General features: G+C 40.2%; 2 protein-coding genes across 3 annotated transcripts in view; one reads left to right on the top strand and one right to left on the bottom strand.

The window, feature by feature from the left end:
- Positions 1–22,341, top strand: part of LOC147327426 (ubinuclein-1-like) — a 55,964-nt gene that overhangs the window by 12,183 nt on the left and 21,440 nt on the right. The window lies entirely within an intron of this gene.
- On the bottom strand, positions 3,510–8,701 carry LOC147327427 (homeobox protein unc-4 homolog). The gene is made up of 3 exons (XM_086295043.1): positions 8,167–8,701; positions 7,324–7,499; positions 3,510–5,056 (listed from the first exon to the last, which is right to left on the bottom strand). Exons 1-3 carry the CDS (start codon positions 8,429–8,431, stop codon positions 3,896–3,898), a joined length of 1,602 nt encoding a protein of 533 aa, XP_086151169.1. The 5' UTR covers positions 8,432–8,701; the 3' UTR covers positions 3,510–3,895.

The raw sequence follows: 22,341 nt of genomic DNA, 5'->3' as shown, positions 1-22,341 counted from the left end.
ATAAAGACAAAACAAAGCAGTCTGGAATAACCCAAACCTTTGACAACATGAAACAGACCTTGAGGCCTATGACTTTTTTTCCCTTCATCATACATCTTCTACATTAAAGACTAAGAACTTGCTTGTTTACTGATATAAACCAGTTTCCTGTTAGATGGGATTCAAACATATTGGGCACCACACCAGGTTATAGTTGGTCACAGATGTTGGCTGTAGGCCCATTTAGAGCGGATCAAAGCTAATGACAAAAGCTGCTAATATAGTCCGTTCTGGAGCATGGGGACGTGATGGAGAGACAGAGAAGTGATAGGTGGAGAGGGGAGGGGAGTGTAATAGGTTCTTGAAATTACGCACATAATTAATTGCGCAAATTTGTTTCTATTAAATAAAAATAACAAGAATTGAAGAACTCAATTAGTGTTAATTAATCCTGCTCGTAAATTGAACAAGAAAAAAACGCGTGGATTGGAAGCCCCTCTCTTCTTCTCTCGCAATATTTCTGTTATTCTTTCTAACCTGAGGGTTTTTCTTCACTGGTGGAGGTTATGCAGCCATCGGACTCTCCTCTTTCCTCTCCTTTCCTAGGTGCGCGCGCGTGTGTGTGTTTTCTTGCCTCTTGAGAATTGGAAATGGGGGATGGAGACGGGGAATGTGGAAGGTGCTAAATTAGCTGGCTGATCCGCGCTCATTGCTGCATACACATCCCCCTATTACTGCGCCCCAGCGCCGCTTAATATTCTGGGCATGGCGGGCGCGTCTAGATAGCAGATTTATCAAATGGGAAAATGAATGTATGATGATCAGTTAAATTGAAAATCAGCGCCGGGGTGACAGGCCGCGCTGACACCTCGGTAATTAGAAAGAAAAATGATGGCGTCCGAATGCATAATAGAGCAAAAACAATTTACGCTATCCCCCCACGCCGTAATGATCGCGCGTTCAAATTGAAAATTTCTCCCGGTTGAAATTGAATTCATAAAGTGTGATGCATGAGCGGCACGGACACAGCGGGAGGCCCTGCCCGGTCCAGGCTCGGCTTGATCGATTGGTCGTTTGTGTCGGTGCCACCAAAACATCTCTCTCTCCCTCTCGCTGGCTTCCTCTCTTTTCCTCTCTCCCCGTGTTTCACGATAGATAGATAGATAGATAGATAGATAGATAGATAGATAGATAGATAGATAGATAGATAGATAGATAGATAGATAGATAGATAGATAGATAGATAGATAGATAGATAGATAGATAGGGACTTTGCAAACTTTTCACAAAAAGTGGGAAATCACGCAAAAATCGACTAATACATGGGAGCTGAATGGAGGTCCATGTCTGATTCCCGCTGTGCCTTGTTACATTGTTACGTCTGCAAATAAAGGTTAAGATCATCACTTCCAAAATGTATTAAGGCCAGGCACTTCGAGACGCTTTGGTTCGTTTATTTGTGGCTCTCAAAGCTGCTCGTGAGGATGCACGTGTGTTGGCCTGGGTTATTGTGAACGCCTGTTTTCTACCCATAGGTTTATAGGTTTAATCTATTTTTCAGTTTATTCCTTTAATTATTTGGGAAGAGGGGAGGGGTCCAATTTTATAGTCTACCAAAGACTCATTTGTGGTTCGTTATGTCTTGCAGCACAGTTTCCACACACACACAAGGCCCTGCTGAAGGGAGATCAGACCTATATTTTCTAATTAATCGCTCTCTCGAAACTAACCGATTATAATAAAGCGGTTTCACCCGCCAAATAAAAAAAAGAAAAGAAAAGAAAAAGAGAGAGAGAGAGAGAGAGAGAGAGAGAGAGTATAAAAGTCGGAATTTCACACAGCGCACGCGGAATGAACAATTTAATGTGATTGTTTCGGTCGAAGGGGACGTTTCCCGAGGCCTTATGGGAAAATAATGTCCTTATGAATTAAATAATAGGGTTATTACTTTCATTGATTTTAGCTGTCTGGGAATTTAGTGTTCGGCTTCGGTCTTAACCCATCCTCCTCCCGCTGTTTCTTCCACTCTCGCTCCCCTCCTCGTCCTCTTGTCTAATTATTTTCCTGTAAAGCCCCCCCTCCCCACCATCACCACCAGCTTCCTGCCGCGCAAATAGCAGAGTCACCGAGCGAAAATTATGTAAATATTATTAAAGGGACTCAGGCACGGAAATTAATTTTAGGTCGGCGCAGCAAAGTAAAGCTCCGTCCCTCGGATCCTCCTCAATTTATTTGCAAATAAAGGCGAGGTGACCGGGAGGGATCAGGGATATTTAGCCGGGCTGTCAACACGGCTCCTCTGCGCACTGCGCTCCGGAATTGATGGTTTTAATAATTGGGATTTCAGTTTCCAGGGAATTGGTGGCGTTTACACTTCATAAGCTAAACACACTCTTTTCTAAACGGGGCGCACGCCCAGTGAGCGCGAGCGGGCACACACCTGGCACATTTTTATGGAGGGGTGGCGGTGGTGGGGTCTTCTAAATATCTTTAATACGCCCATTCTTCACTTTCCTTCACTTTTTCTTTCTGCTCAGACAACAATTGGTCAAAAAAAAAATTATTAATGCAAGCCCCGCACATCACTCGCCTCCCCTCTCTCTCCTCTCTCTCCTCTCTCCTATATCTTTATCTGTCTCCCCTCCAGGGACTCGCGGTCCTATTAGAACAAATGACGAGGGGCCCGGGCGCTTTTGTAAAAAGGAGCAGGCAGGCGGGCGCGCGCCTGTCCTATTATGTGCGACACATGATCAATAGGGCGATAACGCTGCAACATCAATATAAGCGACAGAACAATGAGGGATATCATCGAACATCTATCTTAATATAGCCGACTACAAGGGCCGTCTGACAACCGCGGCAGCTCATGAAAATTCCGCCCCACGAATCTACCACCATCTCCTCCTCCTCCTCCTCGCGCTCAATAGACTATGCGCTCTCATGCACACACGGGCACACGCACGCACACATTCGCGGTGCAGCTGGCGCGGCTATTATTTTCCCATTTCAATTTGACACCCCTGCCTTTCATGCTAATTCTATTATTGTAGGAAGTTTATGTGATTCCGTATCACTAGAAATCGGTAATGTCTAATAACCCTTTGGGCTGAAAGGAGGGGGCGGCGGCGGCGGTGGGGGAAACTGCCTCGAGACCCGCGGCAGCCAGTGGGAAAATAATTACTTTCATATCAAAACTCAGCAGGAGGCGCAGGGTCCTATAGCCCGCGGCCACTAACCTCATTCCAGCTCGGCCTTTCAAATGAATAAATTTGTTAAAGCAATAAATACAAACAGCCAGACGGACTTGAGCCCCAGCTCCGGCTCACTACTCAGAGGGGGAAAAAAGGGGGGATTTATCTGCTGTAACACGACAAAACTCCAGCCGCCATGATCCGAGGTTCTGCCACACAGCAGCACTCCCCTACACCCGAATCTCACCTTCTTCCCCTCCCCTGCTCCTCCCTTTTCAATATGGCCCTGGAAAGACAGTGATTCAATTTAAACAATAACTTTATTTATCAAAATGTTTACATATAAATATCATTTTCTCGTTTTTTGTTGTTTTTTTTTTTACAATATCTGAGGATTTTTGTTGTGTGTAAGATGTTTATTGTAGCCTAGTTTTTGTTACAAGTTGTTCACCAAAAAAGGGAAGAAAACAAAAGAATAAAAGGAGAGAAAAAAAAGAAAGAACCTGCTTCTAAAGGTGTTTGAGGCCTGAAGCCCAAATATAAGGACAGCCACAGCTTTGAGGGGGGGCCATCTGGATTGATCACACCTTCTGATTCAAAAATAGATGAGGATTAAGTCTCCTGATTCCTGATATGTTTTAGAGCATCTCAGCAGAGCTTTGGGAATGTTTGAATAGTCTGAGCGGTGTTCCTGGTCCTTTGTTTATGTTTGCTCCTTGAAAGTGTTAGTCCATATCGACATCCTCTCCATCTGTTCCGGGTGTTTCTTGACAGTCTGTGTTTGCCTTGAGACACTCGGAGAGGTCTGGAGACGCTTGCTCCTCTCTTGCACCCTTCTCTTTTGCACACAGCTCAGCAGATTGGCAGCCATTGGTCGCCGCCTCCAATTGAACTCTGGGACTCCTCTCCTCGCTGCTGTCGCTGGACTGCGTGGAGCTCAGCCTGACCCGAGCTGTCTGAGTTGAACTGTTTGGTGGAGAAGAAACGGGGAATCTTCCATCCCCGCAGTCACCACCACAGTCCTCCACGTCGGCTCCATCCGCTCTGCTGCTAACGTGATTGTGGTGATGCTGCGTGTCGTGCTGTATATGATCCGAATTCAGCGGCTTGGTGATGCTGCCAAAGCTGCAGAGGTCAGAGGAAGCGGGGCTCCCTTCACTTGGCACACACCTCTGTCCCAGGCTGAGCCTGTTAATGCTGTCCTGACATGGTGTGGCCTTCAGGGCCGCTTGGGGCACTAGAAAACCCAAAGGCTGATGGGTAACTGGGTAAAGCAAGAAGTGACCTTTTCCCACCAGTGTCCTCTGATTAGGCAGCGAGGGGAAGTCCAGCTGAGATTTCCGTCGAGGCATGGTGTCAGAGAGGAGGCTCTCCACACTGAAAGGGTTTCGTTTCTGCAGGGCGGAGGACCTTGGGCCTCCAGGGCTGGAGCTGTGCGTGCTGCCTGGTGAAACCTGCTCCGAGTCTGCTGTTGTTCTTTGGTTTTGGTGGTTTTGTAGTTGGCTGAAGTCGTGCCGCGTTTGGTCACAGCTGGATTCAGTTTGGTGTCCTCCCGTACTCTTCGATGCTGGCAGTTCTATATGAAGAGTAAGGTTAGAAGACTGCTGCTCGCTGTCAGTGAACTGGGAGACCCCGCTGTCGCTCTCTGAACCGCCGGGTGTGTGGAAGCTGTCACCTGCGAGGAGTTTATTCTGGGACTTGAGCAGCTTCCTCTCCTGTTTCCTCTTCTTCTTCTCCTCCCGCTCGCGCTCCCTTCGTGCTATCTCCTCCGGGTCCATGGGCTCGCCGCTGCAGGTGGTCGGGTGGGAGTTGTGAGCAGGTCGGCCCGGCCCTTTCTTTGTGTTCTCCTTTTTTCTCCATTTAGCGCGTCGGTTTTGGAACCAAACCTATGCACATGTACACACAAATATACACATGAAAATACATGCACAGGTGGAACACTAGCACACAAGGTGGATTTTGCAGGAGAATGGTCTTTTTTTCACAACAACATATAACAAAAAGGACTTTTAAGAAAATGTCATTTTATACATCCTGTTGCTTTGGTGAATTTTGACAGAATTAAACTGAATTTTGTTTTAATAGTTTATCAAATATTAAAGTTTTTTTTTAGGCGAATCTCCCAAAAATGCTGAGAGGATTTGCTCCTTTTCCCTTATAATTTTTTTTACCTGCTGTTGTTACAGAAATACTCATCCAAGACTCAATTTGCATTTTTATCAATTTGCTAACATATGACAGCCTATCAGAAAATAAATGCAATCCACGTATCTGTTAAATAACCATGTAAATAGTGAATTACAGAATATCTTAAATTAACATGGACACCTCTAATCAAAAATATCTTCTGAATTCAGAAAGATTCCCTTTCTAACAAGCATCGGAGGAAAAAAAGAATAAACTCTGTATTAATTTTTAAGGATTCATATTTTTCTTCTTTTTTTAATTATCCCAGCCATAAAAACCATTACATGACTTCACTGAGTGGGGCTGCATTAGACAAAAGGTTTTTTAAATAGAGTGTCTGACAGCCTTATGGCAACAGCAGACCTCTCGTCTGCCAGGATAAACTGATAAAGCAGTGTCTGACCAGAAGCTAAGCACAAAACCAAAAACTGCCTGTAAATCCACCCAAATCCCACAAAGCCTCGAAACAAGTGAAATCACTGCTTTCGTTCTCCGTGTTTCTTTGTTTACTGCAGCTTTACACATGTGCGCAGCACATTAGGTTAATAGGTCACAGCGGTGGAACCTGCAGATGCGCAGATGTGCAGGTGTTAATTACGAACGAGCGTGTGTGATGAGCACCTCCGTCGATTACATTTGACTGCACACTGGCTAAAATCGGCCATATCCCGTCCGCTTCTGTGGGTCGGAGGGACTGTGGCACTTGCACGGCAATCCCTGGCTCTCCTCCCTTCGCAGCGAGCCAAGAAAGGGAGCCTCCCCCGCCCAGGAGCGCTCCACGCCCGGCCTCTGGGCGCGCTCGTGCCCGCGTGTTCGGCACTGATAAGGTCTGGAGTGGTAAAAAGATCCGAGAATATTGCATAATAAGGAGGCGAGACCAGCATCGCGCGCGACAAAGGCGCTTCTTATGAATTGTTAATGTTGGTTATATCTTTCCCCCGCAAACCTGCTGATAAAGGAGCGTTAAGAAGCTTGAGGGAACAATAATCTGCGGTTTAGGAGCGAAATCCCCAAAACAACATCAACGGAGAGCTGTGCTTCGTTGCCGCTTTCACTCATACAGCCATGTGAGAGCTATACATGGCAAATATACATGAACAGCCTCTACGGTAAATTATACAGAATATTATTTTAAAACGAACACAGCGAATTAATTACAAGCAACAAACTAGATCACGTATTAAGTTATTATTATTATTGTTGCTGTTATTATAATTAAGTCAAATTAAACCACCAATTTAACAAGTGATGATCCAGATCCTCAAAAAATAAACATTTACCTTAAAGTATTTTTTTATTATATGAATGTTGTTAATAAGGTTTTATTATTGTTATTATTATTGTTATTATTATGATCAGATATACTATAAAATTAATCGTTTTATTAATAGCTCACCAGTATTCATTACTGTTGCATTTAATAGTACTACTAATAATAATAATAGCCTAAAAGTTTTAATAAAAATACAATAACTCAGCTTTTAAATATATATAGTTAAACTAAAATCTAATAACTGTAAATTGTTTACAAACTGACATGAGACTCTTTGTATAATAATAATAATAATAATAATAATAATAATAATAATAATAATAATAGCTTGGGTGTTAAAACAAAAAATGAAAGGCGAAGGAAGAATTCTATTAACTATATCCCCCCTTGGTTTGCTCAGTAAATAGCCATGTTTTTTATTAACCCATAAATCAATAGGTTGCCTACATGCATAATTCAAAGGAGACTCTTTATTGACGCTTTGATAACTGGCAAACAGCTACCTGAATATTGGCCAGGCTAAGCCTCCACGGACCATGACAAAACTATATTGTTGTAGAGAAAATTCAGAGAAGCAGCAAAATAAATCTGGTGTCTGGTGTTGGGCTACGTCCATCTCGAGGGTAGAAAAAAGAAATAAAAATGCTCCTGAGTGTGCCCAAATCTTGTGTCTAATTTGCTGTGTGCCTTTACCTGAACCCGTGACTCCACGAGGTCAAGCCTGAGCGCGAGCGCCTCCCGCATGAACACATCCGGATAGTGACTCTCGTTGAAAGCCTTCTCGAGCTCCTCCAGCTGCCATCCGGTGAAATTCGTCCTCGTGCGCCTCCGTTTACAACCGGGACTGTCCTTATCCGGGTCCCCAGAATCTGAAGACGTGTAAGTATGTGTGTGCATGTGTGCGTTTAAGTGTGTAGAAGTGTGTGCATGTGAGCGCACGTGTGAGTGAGGGAGAGAGAGAGAGACGTTCATGCTATGAGGTTCAAGTTAGCTTGTACATTTAAACCAGTTTGTTGTAAAACTGACAACTATCACTTTTCTTTTTGCTGTTCGACATAAACCACGTCCCGATAAATACACAAATAATTAATGCTTGATTTTATTTGATATAAGAGACAATTTTCTGTTCATTAGGCCTTCAACGTTTAATTTTGGCCAAATGAATTAGCACCCTGCAATGACAAGTTTTTATCTTAGCCTCTTCTGTAGCCTTTACCGCAAATTTACTAAAACTCTGTTTCGTCTTCTTCTTCTCCTTCTTCTTTAAAAAAAAAACAAAAAAACAAAACAACCTAGGTTAAAAACTTTTAAAGACTATGTTTGTTCTGTAGGCTGATTTTCCTGTAAAACCTCGCCCCCAGAATCATAAAAAGTGGCATATTTCCACTAAAAATGTTTCAATGTAGCGAGAAAAGCCCAGGAAACTTTGGTTTACCCCACTTCCTAGTACAGTACACTGTTTTCATGCACCTCTGTGTGCCTCATAAGGCAGTAAAAAAAATAATTAAAAAAACAAAAAACAATAGCCCAGCCTACCTGAGAGTTTGAACTGCTGACTGTCGGAGGAGAGCAGCGAGTTAGAGCTGACCACCGAGGCCGAGCAGGAGCCGTTAAGTAATCCGTCTATAGAGAAGGGCACGGCGGCCGCGGACTGCAGCTGGTGTCCGCTCGCCAGCTCGTAGACGTGCTGGTGATGGTGGTGGTGGTGGTGATGGGGGCCGAGCGCGTACGGGAAACCCACCAACCCGCCCAAGGAGCCTCCGAACTGGGCGTGAGGATGCTCGAGTACACGGCTGTCCATGCTCGCCCGGGCTGCGGCGGGGCCGAAGTGAAGATGCAGAGGGAGGCAGTGTGGCTGAACATGCAGTCAAAACAAAAAGTCGGGCAGAGGAGGAAGAAGCGGCGAAGAGGAACCGGAGGAGGAGATACGAAGGCGGAGGTGGGGAGGGGGGGAGAGAAGGGATCCCAGGCAGACAGCCGTCTCCCACGGCCACGGTGCGGTCTGTAGTGAAACGGCGGAGACCAGGCTAGGGGAGGTATTTCACGTTTACGGTCCAGCCGATATGTCAACCCTGCTCCCTCTCTCCGCGAGCCAGCTCATTAGGACTCCTCCATCTGCTCGCGGGACCAATAAGAAACGTTAATCGCCACGTGACGTCAGAGACGCGGTTAATGGAGTAGTCTAAAGGAAGCAAAGCAAAAAGGGAGGAGAAAGAGAGAGACAGCGAGAGAAAGAGAGAGAGAGCTTTCCCCCCTTTCAGATCGATCGCTAATTACACCTGGCACGGTCCTTTAATTCAGCCCTGTCAAAACAATGAGGACGAGGCTAAGCTGCCGTGTGGAAATAGCTAACTGATTGAAAGAGCAACTCCATGAAATCCCCAGGAATAAACCTTGCATTTTTTTTCTAGAAATAAACATTTTTTTTAATTTGAACTTTTAACGCAATAACCATGCTCCCTCTTTCCCCTCACTCTCACTTCAATTGCGCGATCGTGCATGTGTGCGCGCTCCCGTATGGTGTGTAAGTGTCTTTTACGGGGCATTCGGGTGCAGATTGATCCAATAACAGCGCCTTTATTATCAGCCTCCCCGCCTTTTCCTGAGCTGTCACATTGCATTTTAAAGTACAAGCCTCTCTCCATCTCTGTAACCCCCCCCCCCCCCCCCCCCCCCCCCACACACACACACACACACACCACACACACCACACACACATACACACATCACCGAGCCATCCATGACCGAGGTGTTGGTCGACTATTCATTATTTCGATTTTTTACCTCACAGCTTACACTCGTGTTTAGCTGTAAAGTGGATTGTAGCCTACACGACGTGATGTTTCCAAGAATCCAATACAGTAAGTAGTCTCCGTTCAGCCTTAACTGAGCGTGCTAGGATAAAATGCTTTTCTGAGTTAGGCCATGAAGCTTTATTAGCTTTTCTGGAGATTTTTCTTTCTTTCTTTCTTTTTTAAATGATATCACATGACATTCACCTGATGATAGGTGTTTGTCCAGCAGTGAGACTTAGTCCACAGATGTTCACGTAGGTAATCAATAATTCCTGTAGTCTTCAAAGCTAATTTTTAAAGTTTGCTTGTCATTCTTGAAATGGTGACTAGTGAAATTTTACCTCACCATCTAGTTGTTCTGGAGCTTCCTACCGTATCACATGGAATTAAGTAAACTTCAGCTCTTGGATAATGTGAGATGATCAAAACCCATAAAATTTCAGTGAATTTTGAGAGAAGGGATCCCAGGCAGACAGCCTGGGTTGTTTTTTTCTTTTCAGAAATGAACTTCTTATGGCTATTGTTGAAAAATAAACAAAGTATAGAACTTTAAATGCAAAAGGTATTCCAGCATTTTGTTCTCTAAAGGAAAAGTAATACTTACACCAATATATTAAAAAAAAAAAGTAGACCTCTCTGATGTAAGTTAAAGTTACACTGTAGTTTTTTTTTAAAGTTAAACTTTATTACATTGTATGAAAGAGTATCTACTGAAGATCTGTCCTGTCTTTCTCCAGTCATCATCAAACATTGATGGCAAATAGCTGCCCCTCCCTGAGCTTTAAGCCTGTTAAAAGGGAGTTTTCCTGCCCACTGTCGCCAGATGCTTGCTCATAGGGGGGTTGCTGGGGTTTTCTCTGTATTACTGTAGGGTCTATACTTTTCAATTTAAAGCACCTTGAGGTAACTGTTATATTTTGGTGCCATATAAATAAAATGTAATTTCATAAACTGTTTTAATACTGCTCAAATATGGAAAAGTTCTACATTTTTAAATTCTACTCAAGTAAAAGCAAAAAGAGGAATGTTTAGCTCCATTTACATTTGCTGTAATTTTTCAACGACTGACAAATATGTTGATTTGAACAGCACCTGTAAAAACAGATCCCCTCTGTACTTACCACAAAATTGTATATAACTGTAGGTCAGTTAATGTAAGATTTAATTTATTATTTTACACTCTGGCTTATTCTAAGTCCTGAGCTGTGTGTGCTTTCATATTTCATGTCTTATATATTCCTAATTTGAGAACAGGCTTACTAATTATATCAACAATGTTCATATGGATAGACGTCATGTGTCTATGTTTAAAGGAAATAAACTACATTGTAGACACAAAGCCTCTGGCATAGTGGCTAACATACAGCAATAGAAAAACACAAACATAGTAGGTTTAGTTGGCCCTGACTGTTAATTTGGCCATTATATTTGGTCAACTAAACTTTAAAAAACCATGCAACAACCAGTACTCTGTGTAGCTTCTTCGTCAGAACAGACATCAGAATTTTTCTGACTCTAATAAAGAAATGCTGTTTGTAATAAAAAGGGAGGAAAAGAGTAAGCAAGGTTTACTAAAAGAGTCTTTATGTTTAAGTAATTCATGCTGATGGGTCCAAATGTTCAGATCATCGCCCTGACAGATGTTTTTTTTCACAGACAGGTGGACAGACATTTCTGAACTCTCAGGAAGATTTTTTTTAAAAAACATTTACTTAGAAATCTGATAATCTGGTAGAAAATGCTGCTGCTCTTCCATTTAGTGTGTGCGCTCATGTTAAGAAAAATGCTGCCGAAAAGAACATTTAAAGTATTGTTTTTTAGTTTTGACAGATACAGCAAACAATTTTAATATCAAAGCATGACATTTCACTTTGTTTAAAGGGTTACTGACTTGAACAGTCCTAATTTACAGTCCTTGTTGAATCAGCCCATCATATTGCTTGACACACAATAACCCACAACCCATCTTCTTTATTTATTTATTATTTACATAACTTCCCAGCCCAGCAGCAACCCCAAAATGGAAAGTGGAAAAAAACGTAAAACGATTGATAACCCTCCTTTGAAACTGCTTGGGACAAGGCAGCCAGTTTCAAAATACTTGGCAAGTGACTGGCTGAATCCATCTGTCTATTATCATTCAACTCAGGCTAATGAGCACAACCAAATAATCTAATTAGTGGAAGTTTGTAATAGACACACCCTAAAAGAAATGGAACCAAGCAAAAAAGACAGCATTAAACTAAAGCGTTGTTAGGAACATAAATTGTTGGACAAAGAGACATTGTTTTTCTCCCTCTGTACACCATCACAGTCAATTTAAGCTCAAACAATCAATATGTGATTGAAGTGCAGACCATAATTTAAGTTTAACAACATTTTGCCATTAATTGGTTCAGAACCACAGCCATTTGTGCACACAGTCCATCAATTTCAGATGCTCAAAAGTAATTGGACAAACTAAGATCATTTTAAATGTAAGGATTATTTTTAATATTTGCATGACAATCCTTTGCAGTCAATGACTGCCTGAAGTTTGGAACCAACAACCATCACCAAATGCTGTGAGGTGCTCGGCCTTTACTGCAGCCACTTTCAGTTGCTGCCCACTTGTGGGTCTCTCTGCCTTCAAGTTTGTATCAAAAAAAAATTCAAAACATGATATATTGGGTTGTGGCTAACTTGGCTGTTGAGAGACTGTTCGGTTATTTTTCCAGTATGCTGTTGGTCATTATGCATTTTTACTGTAAAGCACTGTCCAATCAGTTTTGCTGTTTTTAGCTGAATCTGAGCAGATGTATAGCCCTGTATACATCACAGTTCATCCTGCTACTTCTGTGAGCAGTCACATCATCAATAAACACTAGTGACCTGCTTATACTGGCAGCCATACATGACCATACCATAACATCGTCTCCACCATGTGTGACAGATAATGTGTCCCATCTGGCCTTCGTGTTCTTGAGTAAAATGGGCAGTTTGTACCTTGTTGTAAACGGTATTTTCATTTATTAAGGCATCCCTTTACTGTAAACCTTGACAGTGATACGCTCACCCCCTCCTTGACTTGGTTAGATTGTGTTTGTTTTTTGTTGTTTTTGTTAACCATGGAAATAATTCTGTGATCATGCACTCAGTTGCCTTCTGTGATTTTTTGTTGCTGAGCTGGCCAGTGCATTAATTAGTTTTAACAACGGACCAGATTGCTGATTTGACCAAACCTAAAGTTTTTGCTGTCCCTCTGGCAGGTTTATTTTGTTTTTGTATTTTTCAGCCTAACCCTCATTTGCACTGGCATCTATTTGGACCTTTAAAATTCTAGTGAAAAGATTCAAAATGCAAATGCAACACTTATCAGTCAACTATCCAGTTGAGCTCATTTCAAGCCCCTGGAAATGGGAAACTGTGTACAAAAATGGCTGTAATACCTAAACAAATTAAAATCTTCTGTGGTAAAGAGGTAAAGCTAACCGAAACATATCTTTGTCCAGTAAATGATAGAGCTAACTGTAAATGCCTGAAATGAGAATGTGCTGTTATGTAACACAATTCTAGTGATATGTGTTTTATCAGTGGCATATTGGAAAATTGATAAGGTCAATTTAAATATCCATACATTATTAAGCTAGATTTTACATATATTGTCTTCTTTTTTGTATTTTCATTGTGCCTTCCTTTTTTATTTTTGGAAATTGGTGACTCTTTACTTTTTGGTCAAAACCACAACAAGAATAAGCGCATAACTTGAAGTGTGGTACAATGAATTATGAGGTCATTTTGTAAGAATCCAGCATCCTTGTGATGCAATTGATTAAAATAGGAAGTATGCACATGTTTTGAGAACAGACTCTTGTCAGACTTCAGGATCATGTTTGTGGTTTCATGCTAACATGCTTAAATGTTTAGCACAGCAAACGTTGCTCCATGCTGGATCATCTGCACTTGCCATATTAGTAGTACAAACTAAACCTTGGGATGTGGGAATGGCATTCATTTTGTTGAAATTAGATTAAAAACATAGCAAAATAATAGAAATATGACTAATGGAGAGAACAGTAAGTAAGATGTTCAAAGATGCAAAAATTAACCTGTGGGATGACATGAATTTCATGGTAATCCACCCATTAATTTTCAAGATGTTTCAAATCATCACAGCTCTAAGCAGGAAAAAAATTGATATATATAAATATATATCACATTGCAGATGTTGATATATATATATATATATATATATATATATATATATGTATATATATATATATATATATAGATAGATATAGATATATAGATATATATATATATATAGATATATATATCTATATAGATATATAGATATATATATATATATATCTCCAACGCCCTTAAATTGACAAAGTGAGGCTCAATCGTTTTTACACCCAACTTGCATCTTTTTTCCATTTATTTACTGGAAGCAAGATATAGCCTTTTCCAGTGACCATCAACACCATTTCAATAGCAACCAAACAGACTGAAGCAGTCTCTGGTGTCTCAGGTTAAGAAAAAAAGAGGCAAGATGACTGCAATTAAAATTTCAAGTTATCCCATCAAGTTAAGGGTCTAGCCAAAGGGGAAAATGGTGCTCAAATTGATGTGTGCGTTGGAAAATGGGAAATGAAAGGTGTTGAAATTTACAATCATAGCACAGGCCAGGAGCAACTGGGTGTCCAGGTGGACATCTTCGAGGAAGTGATGGAGGGAGAGGGAGAGCAAGATTATACATATAAATTGTAAACGGTGTCGCAGGGGCCAAATCTTGCCCACGGCGGTGACTGCTTCATTTTGTGTTAAATTTCTTGACAGAAAGCCACCCGCGTGCTGGTGAATACTGAATGGTAATCAGAGCTGGTTGAATAAGTGGCTCCCCCTCCCGCTTCCATTACTGTGAATTAATTCGACTTTATTTATCCAATTTCTGGAGCTGACAGAATGTTAATTTGAGTTGAGATTTCTCTCTGCTGTTCTGCCTGTGACCCGTAGCCCTGGGATTGGCGTGTTGTAATAACCTGAATCTTTCACCAGAAGCTCCGATAATTGTTACCTTATTAGCATGTAAATTGTTTAATTAATATTATTATGAAGAACCATATAATCCCTCCGTTACTTGACCCCGAGTCCACACACGAGCAGGCTTTCTGCATTTCAATGTCTAGGTTTTAAATGGACTCTTTAATGTTGGCTGGTCGTCGGGCTCTTATAAACCCCTCTTTCCTCAATCTTAGTGCAACTTTGAACAGCTTGAGAGGCCCTTTTCATCTCCCTCACTTCTCTATCTCTTGCTTTTGCTCTATTTCCTTTTTATTTCTGTGCTGTTCTTTCTGATATGTATTTATTTTCCTGCTGCCATTTTTGAACATCAAAATCCAATGCCTTCTTGTCATTTGCTTATAAAAGGGTTTTTTTTTTCTGAAAGCTCCCCCTCCCCATCCAAACCCTCCCCTGTTCTTTCCCAGTGGCTGTGTGAGCCAAACACATGCAGTGCTCGATGAAAAGCAGCCCTTGACATGAGGTCCTCAGAGACTGCAGCATTTAAATTCCCTTTTCTTCCCTCCTCCTCCTCTTTTTGCTGGGCACGAGTGACATTGTCAGATGCTAGCTTTAATTAACTTGATAATAAGATGGGCAACTCACATGCAGGCCAGGGTTCGGCTTGCCTTGCCTCTAGCCCTCCTCCCTTCTCTCATCTCTCTTTGCAGGCCACGCCACTAAATCTACACTTACGCAAGGAAAAGCCTATGAAAAAAGTGACAAAAATATTTTTGATTTGATTTCAAAATACACTTCAGCCTCGGGACTGTTAGAGGGAATTCCCCCTCCTGAAATCAGATGTTTTCTGGATAAACTACAATTAAAGCCACGGCCACGTTACTACTGTCCAACCATCATAACATACAACATCAAGCTGAGTGTATTTATTATGGTACAAGGTATCAGCATTATCAACTTAAGACAAATATATATTTGCCCTAAAATCCTCAAACAGATGACATTTAATGACATAAAATGAGATCAGTTTTGTGGAAAAAGTACCTCGGGATGGTTATTTGGTGTAAAAATGTACCAAATCTACCAAACAAATGTGGCACTACCTCCTGTGGTAACCCCCTTAAAACTAAGGTAGCAGCAGAAAGAAGCTGCTTTTTAAAGAACCTCATGTTTGAGTAAAAATTCTGTAAATTTTCCAGTCTGTTGATAGTAATTGCTAAAAATGAAACTTCCAAATAAATAAATAAATCCTAAAACTGAAGTACATGCATCTATAAATTTGCCAGTGAACATAAGGATAATTAAAAGGCCTGGCGGAAAAGCACATCCTGAACACAACAATTGATTCAAGTTATTTGGAGACAGTGTAGGTACGTTTGGTGTCGACCACACCAGACCCTTTCAGGATAGCATGAAGCCACGTGACAAGTGGAGCCAAAAAAGGACCTTTTAGTATAGTATATTGTATATACTTTACTAAACAAACTAGGAAATCCATTTTATGGACAACACATGCAATAAAAGTCTGAAACATGTGCAACCAATTTTAATTGGGTTGTAAGTCTGTGTTAATGATAAACAACTGCAACAGGATATAACTCCTGACGTTTTCTTAAATGAATTAGGCCAGATGTTTATGGCCAGATGTTTATGTTCCTTGTTTATGTTCCTCATGTTAAGTATATTGACTTTATCAGTTTCCATGGGGTGCACTTATTTATTTATAGTACTTTATGCTGGATGCATTGTACTGTTGGAATCTTGCTTGTTGGTAAATAATGAAACAAACCTACGATTCAGTGTTCCTGCTGTGGTAAAATGTGCAATACATATCAAAACATAGAGCGATTATTTCAGTGAAGTATAGCTTATTGTTATACCTTAAAACTGATTGGTAGCTTAGGCCTTCAAAAACATAAAATCTATAAATGGATCTTGGATTTTGCTCGAGATAAAATGACATCAGTTGCCGTTACTTTGGAAAACGCTGCAGATTTTCCAAAATTCACTCAAAAACATCATAGTTTTACAAGTGAGGTTTGGAGAGTAAGCAGAGGTTCACTTTTTATTTATATGTCTGTTTGTACTTGGCTGCTGCAGTTTAGGAACAGCAAACATCGCTGTTTTGATTCCATCTCTAAAGGAGGAAAACTTTGTTTATATGTCTGTGTATGTAATCTGATCTACTACACATTTGGCTGGTGCATAGCTGTGAACCAAAGGAAACACATGATCATTTGGTTGAGTGGTCTATTTTCTGCTACTTTCATAATGTTTTCAAAGACATCCTTGAACGACCAACAGCAGCAACACGTTCACATAGGATTTCAATATACAAGTGAGCTCTGATCATGAAGTTTCCTTATAGATGTGTCCATTATTATATATCTGTGTGTGTGTCGTGGGTGTTCTTTGGGTGACAGCTCCAAGCAGCTATTATTTGTTCCAGTCACATTTCAAATACAAACACATTTGTAATCCAGGCTTAGAAACAGCATTCATCAACAAACGTCCCATCCCACTGTGTATAGTCATTGTAATAAGAAAATACAATTTCTCAATTCTAAGGTTTTGCATATCAGGGCATAATAAGAAAAAAACAAATCGGGTCAATAGTAGATCTCAAAATTATGTAAATACAACCTCAGATGAAAAAAATAACATATTACACTGTTATTATTTATTTAACAAAAATTGAGTTAAAATGCAGAAGCATTGGGCTAAAAAGCACACAAGTACGTCTTTACTACTTCCACAGGAATGGAGAGGTAAGTAGCAGCAAGGCGCTGCTGATCAAATGCATGTGATTAAGTGATCATTGGCAAGTGGAGCACTTGTATAAAAGAAAAAAAAAAGATTGAAAGTGTTGCAATAGCCTAGTCAAAATCCTGACCTCAGCCTGAGAGCTGTGCATAAGCAAACATCCCCAAACATCAATGAGAGTTGTCTACAATTCCTCCACAATGAGGTGAGAGGCTGATAAAGCCATATAGAAAACTCACAGTTATTGCTACTTAAGGTGGTTCTAAAAGTTCTTGAATCACGGGGTGTACTTAGTTTTTTCACACCCAGCTTTTGGTTTAGTTTTTGTTAATAAATAACAGCACAGTGTATAATATTGTGTTGTTATTCATTTGTATTTAACTACTTTGAGAACCTGATAAGGAGTGTATGATTTTTATTGTGTCCTGATATGCAAAACCTTCAAACTAAAAGGGGTATACTTTCTTTTTAATGATTCTGTAAATAGGACTCTTTATTGTGCCAATAATTAATAGCCCGCCTTAAATATACCAGTCCTACATGATGGTAACAGTTGAATACTGAATGTTAAGAAGGGGCATTTTTTGTGTGCCTATTAAGAAAAGAAACCTCTAGCAACAGGTTTGATGGATACAGAAAGTCACGCTGTCATTGAGGCCTCTGGAGATTACTATTTTGATGCATGGAAGTTTCTAAGAGGTGGCACCTTAAGAAAACCCAAATAACATTTCTGGATGTTAATTCTGAGTCTGTGATAACAAAATTATGTCCACATTTACTGGTCATTTTATCTTATCACTTCACTGAGAATGTTATTGCAGTGAGCAGTACATGCAAGAAAACCCCAAAAAATCCTGTAATTGAAATAATTTAGCATGAAGGTGTGTGTGAGTGCTCAAAAATACCTATAAGCAGTCACATCAAAGGAAACATCTGCAAGGCAGTCTGGGTATGTTTAAAAATAAATATCATAATCTAATTAATTGTAAGATGAACTCAAAGGACTCCTAAACCTTGTTTCAATACAACTAAAATTGATCCATTTTTGGAACTTGTGCTAATGGGTGATCACAGCTTGTATGTGTCACTTATATGTAGTAGTTTGGCAGCCATGGTGGACTCCGCATATTAAAGAGATATGGGCCGGAAAGCTTCTGTAATGGCAGAATAAATGGACAATGAAGCAAAAAACCAAAAAGACTTACCTTAAACTCTGTCAGCATAGCTCAATAGGTGCAAATTATATTTCCCATGACAATTTGTGTCTCTAAATTTGCATTTTAAGTAATAACTGGTAAATGACTGATAGCTGGTGAAGTTATCAACTAACTCTAGTTTGCAAGCTGAATCTATAAAGTGCGAAGACACACAGTTTCCTTCACCAGAACTGGAGTATGAAATTCTCACCCCAGAGCAGACATATTAGTAAAAATGCTTGAAAAGGTATCCAAACATAATTAAAAAGTGAGGCCTAGCAGAGGCAAGCTAAAACCGCCTTAACAAAATCCAAACTGGTAAAAGTTTTATTTTATTTTTAAATCACCAGCTGTACATTAGTTTGGAAGGGCAATCGTAGCTTTAGAGGAAAAAACTCTAACTAACCAAGGAAGTAAAACTGAAAGTACAGTCATGGTCAAAATTCCGTAGTAAAGCTCTTTGACTCATAGATAGATAGATAGATAGATAGATAGATAGATAGATAGATAGATAGATAGATAGATAGATAGATAGATAGATAGATAGATAGATAGATAGATAGATAGATAGATAGATAGATAGATAGATAGATAGATAGATAGATAGATAGATAGATAGATAGATAGATAGATAGATAGATAGATAGATAGATAGATAGATAGATAGATAGATACCTTTATTAGTCCCACGAGTGGGAAATTTCATGTTAAGGCTGCCAACCTATTGCACGCATTGGCGGCATCATCTTACCCTCCGACCATACATACATTACACAAAAACATCACATGGGGAAGACAGGTCAGAGAGGTGTAACAATGGAAAATGCACCACATGAGGAAAGATAAGGACAAAAAAAATAACTCCCTCCAGACTGATCTCCAACAGGGAGATCAGTTTGAGAACAGAAAAAAAACACATCATGAAAATGATTATGATTGTTCAACAACTTATTGCACATGTATACAAAAAATGTATGAAGGACAAAATTAATGCCACCTCTTACAACTTTCAGATAATAATTACTGTCAGTTTCCTCTTGGCTCTATAGTAATCTCAGACACATAGTTCACACTGAAGCCTCACCTTCCTGTTATCTTCTGTTTGTGAGGGGTGACCAATCAGGAGACAGTAGGCTTAGAAGAAGGTTTCAAGTACTGGATGAACTGTGTGTCTACACCACGCCTCTGTGTAAGATTACAGTTAAATCCTGTGAAGCTACTCCAGTTGAGATCAAGAACAAAAATTTGGAGCAGGAAATGGTCATCTAACATCTTATATCGTTCCCATAATCACGTGACCTGTTGTTAACATTCAAATGTAGGTGCCATATCCACGAAAAGAGGAGGCTCCCACAGAGCACCTCCTCCCAGAACATTGTTTTTTGCTTGATATATAAAAAGATGACCCTGTGATCATGCAGGTTGCAAGACACAAGAATGAGAATCTCTTCTGAGCCATAAAACCGTCAATATTCCTCTTGAGAGAAAGAATCAAGTCATATTAATTTTTATAATTAGCAAAGTAAAGGTGAAGCAGTGGAGAGTTAATTACTCAATTACTGCCTGCAAGTTAATTTTTAACTATCTGAAATGAAGTCAGTCATTATTTAGTGATTGGTTGATAATTAAGAGTCTAATCTAAATTAATGGTTGCGAGACGGTTTTTTGATCCTGCTGTGCGCTTGGTGCAGCATTAAACCAGGAAAGTGGATGCCATTCCAATTAGAAGCGAAAGGATTTAATGTATTGATGTTTTGTTTTTTTCCTCCCACAAATCTTTTGCCTGACACATAATGAAAGCTTTGATAATTTAGAAAAGGAAAGACCCCATTTCCAGGCGAGTGCGTTTTAGCTCCTTCTCTCCATGCAATTAGGAAACTTTTTCTCCATCTAATTATGAACATAATTGTGCCTGTGACAGAATATTGGGAGGAAATGCAAATTGTGGTTAAAGTTATTTTCTTTAATTCACCTCTCATTTGATAGATTAAACCTGATGCCTTTAAGATCTGCCTGTGTGTTTAAAATTGAGTGGATTAAATGCCAAACTTTCTCTGGAGCAACAATTCCATTTCAATTAAAACTGACTTATCACCTTCTCCTAAAACGTGCTTAATATGCCAAAAATTTTTCCATGCTTGAAAGAGTCCAAAATGCCATTTTAATTGTTATCAGTGAGTCGCATCTCCCCCTCTCTCCCTCTTTTCTCTTTCTTCTGCCCACCCTCTATTTTTTTTCTTGGCTGTCTTGGCACAAGCCGCACGGAAATAGACCTAATTAACCCCCCTACCCCGCAGGGAAATCCGCTATGCAAATTAACATTTTCAAAATATAGTAATTTGAGAAATGGCGACGCCAATTTTTCATGCACGGGCTCGAAATATTTGCATATACATTTAGCAGCCCAATCAATAGAGCTACTTCTCACGTGCACATTTGTGGAGGGGAGGGGTGAGGCATTAAAATAAATGCTGGGATCTGATGGGCATACAGGGGAAGAATGGTTGGCCCTATTCGGCCACTGGCTAACTACTGGAGCCCAACAAAACCATCTGCTGGCAGTGAAACGGTGGAAGGGAGAAAAGAGGGAGGAGAAAGTCCCCCACCCCACCCCAAAGGGCCCAGCTTAAAGCCACTCTGTAAACAAGGAAATATGTTTTAATTAGGAAGCAAGTTCACGCGCATCTCATTTAAATCACTTTAATGAATAGCTCCGTCAGAGTGGCCCCCGTGCACTGACATGAAATGACTGATGCTGTTTGAAACAAAGGCCTTTTCTTCGGCGCGCTCGGTTCATGTTTTGTTCTCTCAACTCACTGAGCTCCTCATTGTCTGTTAACCCCTACAACTTCAATTTAAAGCATGAACAACTGTAGACTCAGTTGCACACTTATTTATTTGGTTAGCATGAGCTCAGATTTGACAATAAGCACATTTAAAGAAATCAAAACATAATTTTTACCGAATATTTTGACACAAAAGTGCCATGACACTGACAGGCAGATTCACTTTGTTTGCTATATAACTGGACAGAAAAGTGCATGGAAGGCACACGATAGTCTTTGACCACAGCTGTTCAGAAACACAATTACACTGAAGATGTATGTGCTTTATTTACATGATCTCAATGATTTATTTTTATGTGTGCCACTCTGTGACAACCCTCATTGTTTCCTCCATGCTAATCAGCAAATGGATAATATATTGCTGAGCGACGGTTATTTAAATCTGAATACATGTGCTTTATTTCAATACATGACCCTTATGTTAAATCCCTAAATGTATACAATGTATACCACTTTAATGTTGTTTTGTTTTGAGCATCTTTCTTTGCACAGCTGTAGGTTTCACATCAGTCTATTGTCATCAGTTAAGCCTTACAACTTCTCATGTCTATAAAACAGACATAATTACCTGTGTGATAGAGTCAGTAGTGACTTTGGGAAATTAGATGTGGGATTCCTGGTGTGGTATAGGCTGTGTGGTTACATCCACATCCTGAGACCCCAGCTCATTGGTTAGCTATTACTGCAAATGTTTTGGCTCAACCTTGCAAAATTAGCACCATGTCTTACTTCAAATTTGTTGACCAGTTACCTCAATTAGCATTCACAGTTCCACATTCAAGCACTGACAGCATACAGCTTTTCTTACAGTGACCACAGCACAGGCACATTTTGAGCCTTTACATAAACTTCAAACTTGTGTTTGTGAAGCTCAGCGGGTTATTGTTAAACATGGATGGTTTTTGAGAAGGTTTGGATTTGATTGCAGATTCTTGAGAAGTAGGATGCTCTGAAGACCAATGCTACAAGTTCCTGCAGCTTCATGTACAGTAGAAGACAGGAAGTTACTACATATGTTCTAAAGAGGAAGCAAACTGAACATCACATACATATACAGTCATAGTAAATAGAAAGTATCTATGTATCTATCAAGTCTACAGTTTCAGG

This window comes from Aulonocara sp. 'chitande type north' Nkhata Bay, linkage group LG6 (assembly GCF_057382095.1).
Source record: "Aulonocara sp. 'chitande type north' Nkhata Bay isolate Kocher_YH1m ecotype deep benthic linkage group LG6, A_spYH_male_GT1.1, whole genome shotgun sequence".
In the NCBI taxonomy this organism is placed as follows: Eukaryota; Metazoa; Chordata; class Actinopteri; order Cichliformes; family Cichlidae; genus Aulonocara; species Aulonocara sp. 'chitande type north' Nkhata Bay.
The sequence above is the reverse complement of the archived record's forward strand: the minus strand, read 5'-3'. Positions and strand labels throughout refer to the sequence as shown.

Excerpts from the sequence above, each read along its gene's own strand:
- LOC147327427 (XM_086295043.1), bottom strand. The coding sequence starts at position 8,431 with ATGGACAGCCGTGTACTCGAGCATCCTCACGCCCAGTTCGGAGGCTCC. Across the intron at positions 7,500-8,166 it reads TCAGCAGTTCAAACTCTCAG|ATTCTGGGGACCCGGATAAG; the intron begins GTAGGCTGGGCT and ends ACACGTCTTCAG. Across the intron at positions 5,057-7,323 it reads TCGTGGAGTCACGGGTTCAG|GTTTGGTTCCAAAACCGACG; the intron begins GTAAAGGCACAC and ends ACATGTGCATAG.